Below are 11,943 nucleotides of genomic sequence, written 5' to 3' on the forward strand. Positions count from 1 at the left end.
TAAAACGCTTTCTAATGAATAATGCGCGAATGGAATTGAAAAACAAACAAATAAGGCAAAACTGAAGGCAAGGAAAATGAATGCCAGCCGATGGGATGGGTGGAATAGGGAGAAAGTGGAGCACAAGGGCGGTAAGCAGAAGCTTTTCCTTGCCAACTTGGCAAACGAACATTCTGAGTGCCTCGAGGGCCCAAAAATGCAGACAGGGAGTGCAACAAGTGCAGCCACTGCAAGTCAACAGTTGCCAAGTGAAACATTTGAGTGGGAAATAATTAATGTGCAACCGAATCCAAAGAAACTCGAGTGAGCAGTCGCAACGGCATAATGGCAATACATATTCATAGTTTGGCTAAGGATATGGCATAAACTTACTTTGCCATCAACTCAAACACGAAATGTGCAATGAATAGCAAAATACTCGACACCAACTTGGCTCTTGATTAAGTTGATCTGCTGAGAATAATTTTCAGATTGTTTTCCCAGGCAAATTAAGGCGGGAAACTCGTTGGCAACCATTTCGGCAGCCAGAGCCGTAAATAATGCCGCAAATTTCCAAAATTTTCCCACCAGCCACCAAGCCAAACTTCCGCCATTTTGCGTGCAAATCAACAAAGACCATTAAAATTTTAATTAAAATTGCGTATACGCAATGTGTACGGTCGCTTTGGCGGTGGCAATACTGTGGCCCCTCCACAGTATTTCGCATAATTTGCAACCACTCACGGATCCGTTTGCCCCACAGAAAACCCTTTCACCCTACCATTTCACCATATCGGCGGACAAGCGCTATCTGCTCCTGGCCCAGAATGTTGTGAAACTATTCCGGCACTCGTACTTGGCCCAGTACACGCTCTACGACATTCAGACCAGGTGAGTTCGAGTTCCGGCTTAGTTCCACAGCCCAGCACACTTTTAGCACTGTGCCCCTAATCCCCGACAGCGAGAGCATCAAGCTGCGCCACAGTCCGCACCAGGATGAATGGCCCTATCTGCACTACGCGCAATTTACGCCAGCTGGAAACGCACTTGTCTGGGTCCAGAGCTACGATATCTATTACCGGGAGGAGGTCCGCAGTGCGTCCGTGCATCGGATTACCCACGATGGGGTGCCCGGAGTGGTGTACAACGGCATACCCGATTGGCTCTACGAAGGTGAGTGGCATTTGCACGTTATATCTGATGTGTGGAGAAGGATTTATTTGTAAGAATTATCAGGAACAATCATATCAGCTCCAGAAGCCGCACACAAATCTTTAGTGAAATCACCTGAAAACGTGCATAAAATTATGCAAATCTTATCTGTTGCTTAACGTTACTAAGCTGCCATATTGGTGGCAGTGAAGTACGAAAGACTAAAGACTTTTTTACAATGAGAAAATTCCTGCATTACTTGCATTTTTTCCATTTTCCGTTCTGATTCGCACTTTGCAGAGGAGTTGCTTCGTGCAAATAATGCGATTTGGATGTCCGACAACGGCCAACTGATGCTGTACGCCACCTTCAACGACACGCACGTCCAGGAGCAGCACTTCGCCTGGTACGGCACGACGGGTCCGTCCGGCGGAGAGGCAGCAGCTGCAGCGGCAGTCGGCGCTGGAGGATCGGGAGGGGGGAGTGCAGGAGCCGCCAGCGGCAGCAATCCGCATGCCAGCCTGTATCCGGAAATCAGGTCCTTACGGTAAGTCGTGACCCCGTTAGGTGCGGAGCTCTGGCCAAATCGCTTTTCGATTATGTGTTAATGATGCCCCATCGTCGTCGTGCCCCTCGTAACATCGTAACATCTAATGGGCTCCTAGTGCCACGCTTAAAATTCATGAAGTGACAGTGGCGAAACCTTTTCACAGGTGGATTTGGGCACTGGCTTCATCCTTTTTCGGGCTGCCATCTACCCTTTCCAACTGCGATTCGGGTATGCTGATAGTTGGGGCGTTAGAATTGGTCGCTATGCGTAAGACAAAACACCTTTGGGGTGTCTAGGCAAGCTGTGACGCTTGGAGGCTGATCCCCTGTCAATTGGGTTTGATAAATTGCTAGAACGGATCTGGAAAGGTTAATGTCTCATTTGGGTGTTTGGGTCGTCTTCTAGAAATAGGAAATGGGATTATAGCTTTAACTCCTAATTCATTTTATTTTGTTTTCCCCATTGTGACAGCTATCCCAAGCCAGGCACACAGAATCCCACGGTAACCCTACGAGTGGCTGACCTGAAGGACCCGCTGAAAGTTCACATCACAGACCTGCATCCGCCGCAAATAATAGCTAATGAGTAAGTTGGTTTGCTCTTTGTAAAAATATGAATGTTGGTTTTCTTGCAAACATGATTTAACAAATGTTCTTGCATTATCTTATCGATCATTCTAACCCACAGAGATCACTACTTCAGCAGCGCCAGCTGGGTGAGTCACTCGAAGATCGCAGTGGTGTGGCTCAATCGTCCGCAGAACATCTCGGTGGTCAGTGTGTGCAAGGCTCCTTCGTTCCAGTGCATCGAGGTGAGTTGGATGGCAGTGAGTCGTGCCAATCTCCTAATGAACCCCCTTTCGCCTTTCGCCATCCGCCATTGCAGACCCACCGGGTGAGTGGGGATGGACGTGGATGGGTGGACACTGTCGCAGTGCCACTGTTTGCCGCCAATGCCAGCATCTACGTGGCCATATCCCCGCTGCGAGATGGACTGTTTGGTAAGTCACCGAGTTGTCAAATTGGCCTTTTGTTTCACCGACTGACACGGCCTGCATGCTGCGAGTCTCGTTTCATCTTTGCTCTTGCGCCTGAAACCAATACCTCTTAATCACAGGCTATTTCCGGCACATTGTGCACGTGGACATCGACAAGAACCGGGTGCTGCCCCTCACCCATGGGCCGTACGAAGTGAATCGATTGCTGCACTGGGATCAGCTGGATAATTGGATGTAAGTGATTGTGCACACATCAAACCGGCCGTACTTCCGTGCTTTCGGTGGAAAATTGTGTGTATACGACGTAGTGCTGTGAATGTGATAATTATGAATGCATTTGTACTATCATTCAATTATATTAAACAGTTGGCTAACCTTAATTACGAAAGTACTTACCATCTTTAACTACTTCCTAGCTTTCAATGAATTTTGAAGGTATTTATCCCCATTTTGTTATCCCTCCATCCAGTTACTTCCTGGGAACTCCGGAGCGTCTTCCGTCGCAGCAGCATCTGTATCGCGTATCCGCCCTGCCAGCCCGCCAAGGTCAAGCCCTGCGTGCTCCCGACTGTCTGACGTGTCCGGCGGTGTCGCAGTTAGCCGAGGGCTACGACGAAGGTCACACCAAGTCGCCACCCAAGTTGGTCACCGCCTGGGACGATGACTGGGAGGATTCTGAGGAAGCGGAGGCGCAACAGCCCCAGTCAGCTCTGCCTGTGGAGCAACAGCCTCCGGGGCGGGGTCAAAGTGCTCCACTGCCACCGCCTCCCAGTGATTGCCTGTACCACGAGGCGAAGTTTCCAATCTCGCGGCAGGCGAAGTACGTACTAATCGATTGCCTGGGTCCAGTGGTGCCCACTTCCATACTCTACGGCTTGAAGTCCGTCGCTGCGGACAGTGCCAAAACGAAACGACACAGCACCCAGCAGGAGGAACCACCCACGGAGGGTGGTGTTGAGAAAGCAGAGGACGAGCCCAAGTCTCAGTACCTGGAACTGCTGGTCATCGTGCAGAACAACACCCGGTTGAAGGAGAAGATGGCCAAGACGGCCATGCCGCAGATCAAGACCTTTCCCGTGATGATCTCCGGCGGCTATCATGCCCAGGTGCGACTATACTTACCACCTGTGCTGCGCGAAGACGAGATAACACGTTATCCCACCATACTGCATGTGTACTCGGGTCCGGGCAGCCAGTTGGTCACCGATCACTGGCACGTCGATTGGAACACCTATCTGTCCGGCAGCAAGGATTACATTGTCGTGGAGATCGACGGACGGGGATCTGCCGGACAGGGCTACCAGCTGCTCCACGAGGTCTACAAGCGTCTGGGCAGCGTGGAGGTCTCCGATCAACTGGAGGTCAGCGAGTACCTCAGGGACAACCTGCACTTCATCGATTCACGTCGAATGGGCGTCTGGGGCTGGAGCTACGGAGGATACACAGCTGCACTGGCCCTGGCCGGACAACAGTCGATTTTCCAGTGCGGGATCAGCGTGTCACCCGTCACCAACTGGAAGTTGTATGGTGAGTATTACCAAGGTGCCTCAGATAGAAAGTGCAACATGCATAACAGCTCCATTGGCAAATTATCCTTTGTTCTTTCGTTTAAGACTCCACGTATGCGGAACGCTATTTGAGTTTCCCCAACGTGACGGACAACTACAAGGGCTACGAGGAGAGTGACCTGTCCAAGTACGTGGACAATCTGCGCGACCGCCAGTTCCTGCTGGTCCACGGAACCGCCGACGACAATGTGCACGTGCAGCAATCGATGGTCCTGGCCCGATCCCTGACCAGCAAGGGAGTGCTCTATAAGCAGCAGATATATCCGGATGAGGGCCACAGCCTTTCGGGGGTTAAGCGGCACTTGTACCGCTCGATGACCGCCTTCTTTGAGGATTGTTTCAAGAAACTGGTAAGTGAATCGTGCATACCCTAATTCTTACTTTGTAATATATTCCACTCTCCTGCCACAATTATATATATAACTCTCTCTATTTCTCCTGCTCTCCAAATCAAAAACAAACCCACCAAATCACCGCCAAAATAAAATCACAACTACTGCCATTCCTCTTTTGTTACATTATTGAATTTTTATGCCCATCGTCCTGGTGTAGATCGATCAGCAACAACAAAATCAAACAGATTCCATGGATTTCCTGGACTTTCATAGTTTCTATGGCCGCTAAGTTTGATTCCATATCCCACATCCTTCAGATACTAATACTAGGTACAGTCGCGGTTGTCAGTTATCTTTTATTGGTTTCTCATCGTTGTCAAGTTCTTAAGTGTCGTTTTCATTGTCGATGTTGTCATTAGTTGAGGGATTTTCCAATCTATTATCAACTATTCACTGTCTAATTGCGGACTTTTAATGCGGACCTAAATCTTTACATGCTTTCATATCGTTTAACGTTAAGATAGTTATTGATGTTTGGTGTTTGAATATGCATAAGCCTATTATCCTCTTTCTATATCGTTTTGTTTGGAAGACAGTGTGTTCTTTCTGAAATAATAATTATTAAGCCATATATTTTTAAAACGTGTTTTGATTTTGCGCATTAGCCATTCAGTCTCTTTGGCATCCTGCATAAGCAATGGCGTTTTCCTTTTCCTTTATCTTCACAAAAACTTTTCCGGTTCGGTTCGTTCTTAATTTAATATTAAGCGCGTTGAGTCTGCATTACACTTGTTACACTTGGGGCTTAATATGGTTTACCAGCCGAACTTTATTTTGGGCCTAAGTCCCAGTCATAATCGTATGTGTTTGCTGTTGGTTTGTTGCCCTTTTTCTGGGCCTTGGATCTAGGCGAAATATTGTGGCTTTCCTTTTGGTTTAGTTGTGCTTGCTTTAGTTTTCGGCTGTTTCGTTCTTTGGCTTATTTGTTTCCCTTGTTTGATGCTAGTTTTTCGTATGAGTTCCAACATATTCCTATGTTTTTTGAGCTTTTTTCATTATTATTCCGAAAGTTTCGTCTTGAATACTTTTTTTCGTTTGCCCCGAGTTTTCGTTGATCCCTCGTTTGATTCGAACAAATTGTTTTGGCTGTCCAACATTTGTATCCTTTGACGTATGTTTGTGTGTGGGACTTGTTGTTGCTCGATGTGTTTTCCTTTTACGCAGGCTAGAGACACACACACTAACACACACACACACACACACACACACCCAGTGACACTAGCAACACGCACATCCAAACTGGCTACTTTACCTAAATGTTTGCTAATGCCTTGATTGTGCTTAAACCTAACTCCTTTCCACTTTCATTTTCTCAGACGCTGTCTCTCAACTAATGTAGAAAAGAATTGTATTTGATATTTTTGAGTAATGTCTCTCTTTCTGTCCAACAACAGGTGCCGCCGGAATCGAAAGTTGGTCTGGGGAATGGCGGCGATATGCAACAGCAATAAACTTGAATTATGGCAGCAGGAATTCTGATAACAAAAGTATGGAACACCACAAACTTCGACCGGAACGTGCGAACGAAATGTTTTTTTGTAAATTGCATTCAATGTGATTTATCATAAACACACCCACGACACTCACACACAGAACGCGGCTAAATGGCAACTCAAATAGCCAAATGGCGGCGAAAACGGCAAAAAAACAACTTAGTTAAATGGCATTTTGTGTAAAATTAATAAGCAAAGCAGTTGCAGCAGCAGCGACAGCGAAATGTGAAATACGAAATGCGAAATGCCAAGTAAGTGTGCCCAAAAAGGAGCATAAACAAACAAATGTACATGTATGCGGACAAAATCAACATGGTTGTGAAAACGTAACTCACACACACACACACGCACACAGACCCCGACTCAAACAGACACACACACACACACACACACACACGGACACGCAGAGAGAGAGCGCACAAAGGTAGGCAATAAAAATTTACACATGCGGCTTTTCTCCGGTGACAGGTGTGACATTTCAATGCCCTCGCGAAAGGTCCCTTCATTACGGCAAACACTCTGCCGAATTCTTAACTAGTCCGCATTTGTTGCATAATTAATTTCTGCGCTACGTCAGTGAAATTATGTTTTCAAATAATTTGATTTACAAGCAATATATCAATATCAATAACAAATATTTTCACTTGAGTTTGTAAGCTGGTATTTAGACAGTCGGCTTGTCAAGGCAGCACTTTCGGTTTGAATTACTTTTTCATTTCGTTGGAATTTATGCATATTTTGCATAAATTCCCAATGAAGAGCAAACAGAAATAAAATTGAAAAGCAAATTTATTGAAAACGCTACACGTGAACCAGCTGAACTTCGTGCCGCTCTGCTTGAACGGAAATGGCCAGCATAAATCAAATCTGACAACATTCTAAATGACATTTTCTGATAGTCGAACGGTTTTATCGTTTGCCAAGGGAAAGTTTTCCAAAATGTGTAATGGCTCACTGGGGGGGGCCGGATAGTGACCCATAAATTGCGACTGAATTTATGAACTTGGCTCATAATTGAGTCTGGATTTGCAAGCCGTTGACAGAACGCATGATTGAAGTGAGAATTTGTGTACTAAACTCATTACGAGTTTAAATGTGAATTCAATTTGAATAACATTAGTCTCTGTCTGCATAGATTGAATTACGTTTTTAATTTGATTTTGGTTACTCATAAATTTGATCATCAAATTTACTGCCCAAACAGAAAGGAAATAAAACTGAATAATGGCCGAGCGAGGAGAGAAGCCTCAGTTGGGAAGTTTAATTAAATCAAACGAAATAAAAACGCAGCCATAAACAAAGCATAAATATTTGAATTGAGATAAATGAAACAAACCAGCGACTCAAACAATTGCATAAAAGTGCTTTCGAACGAATCCAATTGAATTTCCAGAAAGCAAAAAAAAAGGAAAACTACCAAATGGCCAAAGTAAATTGATTACACGAACGGAGGATTCAATGTGAAAATGAACAAATTATAAATCAAACAAACCAATTAAATAGAATAACTGCATGTAAGTAGCGCAATAATATTTAATATAAATTTACGACTTTTTGTTCAATTTCATTAGCTGAACAAATCGAGTTTAGTGGCAGTAGAGTAGCGTTAGTCGGTATCCAAACTAAAACCAAGTAAAACTAGTTGAATAAGCCAAAGTGAACTAAAACGATAAACAGAGATGAGAAAAAGGTCAAAAATAGCTGCGATACACATTAAACATAAAGATGCCACAAAAGCAAAGCTCAATATGTATGAAACACAAAAAACAAACTGAAAGAAGAAAGCAAATGACACCGCATCGCATATTCCGCAAAAATCTCCATTATCCCAACCCTTTTCCCACTGAAGTAGCAGTATGCAAAAAAAGGATTATCCTTAATTAGACATTTGGCACACTTTTTTGAGAGCGGCAGTTAATTAGCAACCGCCGCCAAACTGCGGCTCTTGCTTCTGATGGCTGAACAGGATGTTTTCCCGAGAGTTTTAGAACACTGGGGTGATTCACTTATGAGTATCATAAGCGTAAAAATCGCAAAAATTCTGGTGAAATAGGGTTACTTTGAATAGCGTAAAATCTTTATTTAATAAGTCATTAAAAATCCGTATTCCCATTTTAACTTTACTAATTCCAATGGTGTTTGTAAGGAACTACCTTCGTAATCCTGCAAACTCATTTTATGTGACAGCTAATTGGCAAACAAGTATTCTGGCATATAATCGCTACTCTATATCGCGCTAAATTCCTATAAATATAAATGTGTGTATGCTTTAACGCTCTTTGCAGCGTGTAGCAAAAGCAAATCCCAGCTGGATAGAGTTTCCCCAACTTTGGGGGCAATTTTAATAATAAAGCCGCGTTGGCCGCAAAGTATGCTACACAAAATATAAACTCGTCCTTGCGCCGCAACCCCTTTTTCCACTCCCATGCTCACTGCCACTTCCCCCCACCTGAGCACAGGTAGGCAAGGCAGGAGGCAGTGATGTGTGCTGGTGTTGGAAAATTGCAAGCCAACATAAATTTATGTCTGCCTGACACTTTTATGTGCCTCGCTGGCGGTTTCAGCTTTTTACGTCGCGTTTTTAGACGCCAGCAGAACGCATGCCAATGTTTGGCTAAGCCGCAGGTTTTCCTCTCCGCAATTAACGCACACAGCTGCCGCCGCCCACCTGGCCAGTGGGCGTGGCAGGAGACGTGTGTCTGTGTGAAGGCGCTTATTTTTAGACCGAAAGGTCGCCTCTGAGAGGGACTGTAAAAGGCCAGCTGCTGCTCCACACCCACTTCCACTTCCACTTCCACTACCACTACCATTCCAATCCAACTGGCCCACATGCACACAAACACAAAACAGAGGATACAGGTGTTTGCCCTAACAATCCGAGATGAAGCCATAAGTGCGATGCTGTGTCAGCGAGCTATGGAAATTGAAAAGGGCTCGAAGACAAAGGGAAACCCGGAAACAAAAACATTTAAATGCTTTTTATGTAGTGTACTAAGGACCAATTACCGATGTGGGGAGTGTGAAAGTAATTAAAAAATAAAATTATATATACAAATTACGAAAATGTAGCAACGCGCGGTAGACGATTAACAAAATTTGCAATATATATACATAGAGACACACATTCGACATAATGAATATTGACTCAAATACCATTTAGTAATTATACAAGCATATATATACCTAACGATATACACAAGAAATCAAATTAATATGTATACACATGCGAATATGGTAGTTTAGTTCATCTAGTGGATCAAGCGTTTGCATTATTCGAGTTACAACCTATGAAAACCAAAGAAAAACCAAAGAAAAACCACTCTGTATTGTTGAAATACTATTAGCTCAAATGAAAGCTCGAAGCGGCTCTGTAAAAAAGTGAAAACTGTAATATACGCCTATACATAACTAAATAACTATACTTTGATATATGATACATATATATTTTATAAACAACTTTTACTCTTAAACAAAAACCATTTTAATACTCTATCTTCAGCCTTACCGTAAACTAAATGGGAAACTCTAAGAAGGAACATACATAGTAAATCAATAACTCCTAGAGAGCTCAGATGGCCAATGTGCAGATATGGAAATCTATCCTAACCAACGAAATCGCATACAAGTTGTTAGTTATGTTATTTGATGTAAATAAGCTTTAAGGTGGCTAGCTCAATTCAATTACTTTGTTTACTCCTTTCGTTAAATGAGTGTTTGAGAATTACTTAAGCCGTTAGCGAAAACAAAACCTTTGTGATCCAACAAGTTTCTTCTCTTCCATGAAGCAAAACCAAACTAACCAATATAATAATATGAATTTAATATTAATATGTAATTACATTGACTTAATTAGCTGAGACGTTCAATAATTTCGCCTGGCATTTAGTAATGGAAATCGTGAAAAGCGGAAATACCTAAAATATATGAAAGCATGAAGCCAAAAAGCAAACTGGAAAACTATGTGGTTTTATTTATCGCTTTTTTGGGTATATAACATTTTGCAAATTGAAAGTTAACGACAAGAAAATAAGTGCGGTAAGTTAATTTAAAGTAATCGGTTAGTACATATTTACATATATCATCTAGTCCCTTTAAACATAATTCAAATCATTCAAGTAGTCCCCAATGCCACATTATCCATCCATTTCCACATCCCAAATGCCAAAAGATGTCGATGGATTTCGTGGTCCGTTGGCCAACTAAATCAAATCCTCACCTCTGGAGTCCGAATTAAAAATGAAATATTGCACTCAAGCTGCAAGAGGGATTCTCGGAAAATCGAAAATGTAAACCGTGGAAAAGTCCGGCTTGGCAATCTACATAAAACACGTAACGGGTTGCAGTGCCCCGCCCCTTCGGACTTTCCTCCAACGCCCCTTTGTTGGCCACGAAGCACGGAGTAAAAGGGCTAAAAGGCGGCACGCAAATGGCCACAAAATGTTCGACTGGCATGCAATGGCCATCAGTTTTGGGGCCAATGGACGCGGGCCAAGTGGAGCTGGGGGTTTTCGGAGGAGGTCTGGCTGCCACCAGCAGGCAAACTTTCGACTTAATTGGCCAATTGTTTGCCAAGGCGCTGAACAAGAAAAAGTGTTGCATATTTGATGCCGTTTTACACATTTCTTTCTTCTTTGTAGGTGCAAAGCAACGTTACGCAGCGAAAGAGGTGGCAAGTTTTAAGAGCCATCGTTTTGGCAACTAATAATTTATCGACGCGATTTCAGCGAGCGTCTAATTGGCACTCAGGAACAAATATGAAAATATGGCGTATAATGCACGGATGGCATGGTCGCCCGCTCTAATCACGGCCATAATTGAGCCGCCACGATGAAAATGTCCGGCACAAATTGCCGGCCACTTAAATCGGGAAACCCGAAGCGATCGAGAAGAAGTATCTGTATCGGTGGGGGAGAAGGATTCGCAGTTACGGCCATGACTCATGTATGTCACTACGGCCATTATCCAATTTCAACGGCCGACAATTAGGAGGAAGTATCGTTAGCCATTGTCATTATATAACAATTTAACACAACCACGTCTTTCGTTTAGTTAAAGTAGCACATAACTTGAACAACTTAAGAAAGATGATGGCATTGAGCATAATTTACTATGTTAAAGGTACACCCTATTCGACCACAGCCCAAATGTGCTTCTCTTCTCTCATATGAACTACAAATTGTAGGGTATACCAACAAGTTTGATTTGTTATCTCTTCGTATGTGATCAAGAAAGGTGTCAGCTTACAGCAAATATGATGTAGGTTCAGTGACCCAATTTCTTGCACCATTCCAATTTATGGCATCTACGATAGCTGGAATGTAAATTTTGAATTCTTTGCTTTAATTTTTTGCTCTGATACGTTATTCCGGGCACACCAGCTATTCCCATCATCCACCATCCGGCCGCTAGTGCCAATCAATTGGCGTCCCATCTCCTGACAAGGGTTCATCCGACAGTTGGCTATTTTTGCGCCATTGTTAAGCAGACTCCGAGACGCAGACTACGAAGGACTCATACTCTGGACTCTGGAAAGAAAAGTCTAGAGAGCAGAACTCAATACTGCTGCAGGATAATGCCCCTACAATACATAAATAATTTACATTTCGCATGGTCACGCACAAATCATGCGAGCCAGAGAAGCGGCTCGAAAAAAGTCAAACTGGGATATTGGAATTGGGTTTGGGGCTTTTCGATTTTGGTGGGGCGTCCTGGGGGCGCCGAATGCCGCACGATGCGCATCAAAGTGACAGTTCAACATGGAAATCCACTCAAAATGTTAATTGATACGTATGCAATGCGATTTACGGGC

The 11,943-nt window shown here is 43.7% G+C and overlaps 1 protein-coding gene across 3 annotated transcripts in view; it reads left to right on the top strand.

Moving 5' to 3' along the window:
• LOC120451368 (inactive dipeptidyl peptidase 10) overlaps positions 1-9,453 on the top strand; it is a 33,495-nt gene extending 24,042 nt beyond the window's left edge. Inside the window, exons 6-17 of one of the 3 annotated variants that reach the window (XR_006356511.1) lie at positions 743-870; positions 941-1,152; positions 1,432-1,678; positions 2,153-2,266; positions 2,369-2,492; positions 2,567-2,681; positions 2,798-2,912; positions 3,148-4,205; positions 4,292-4,596; positions 4,799-4,911; positions 6,036-6,385; positions 7,339-9,453. Coding sequence is in view for 2 of the 3 variants with exons in the window: in XM_044006382.1 (XP_043862317.1) it covers positions 743-870; positions 941-1,152; positions 1,432-1,678; positions 2,153-2,266; positions 2,369-2,492; positions 2,567-2,681; positions 2,798-2,912; positions 3,148-4,205; positions 4,292-4,596; positions 4,799-4,870 (2,490 nt within the window). In the remaining variant the exon portion in view is untranslated. Of the gene's footprint in view, positions 1-742; positions 871-940; positions 1,153-1,431; positions 1,679-2,152; positions 2,267-2,368; positions 2,493-2,566; positions 2,682-2,797; positions 2,913-3,147; positions 4,206-4,291; positions 4,597-4,798; positions 4,912-6,035 lie in introns of all 3 variants that reach the window. The other 2 variants (XM_044006382.1, XM_039635008.2) reach the window with 2 other exon arrangements.
• Positions 9,454-11,943: the final 2,490 nt, after the last annotated feature.

Source organism: Drosophila santomea, chromosome 2L (assembly GCF_016746245.2).
Source record: "Drosophila santomea strain STO CAGO 1482 chromosome 2L, Prin_Dsan_1.1, whole genome shotgun sequence".
NCBI lineage: Eukaryota > Metazoa > Arthropoda > Insecta > Diptera > Drosophilidae > Drosophila > Drosophila santomea.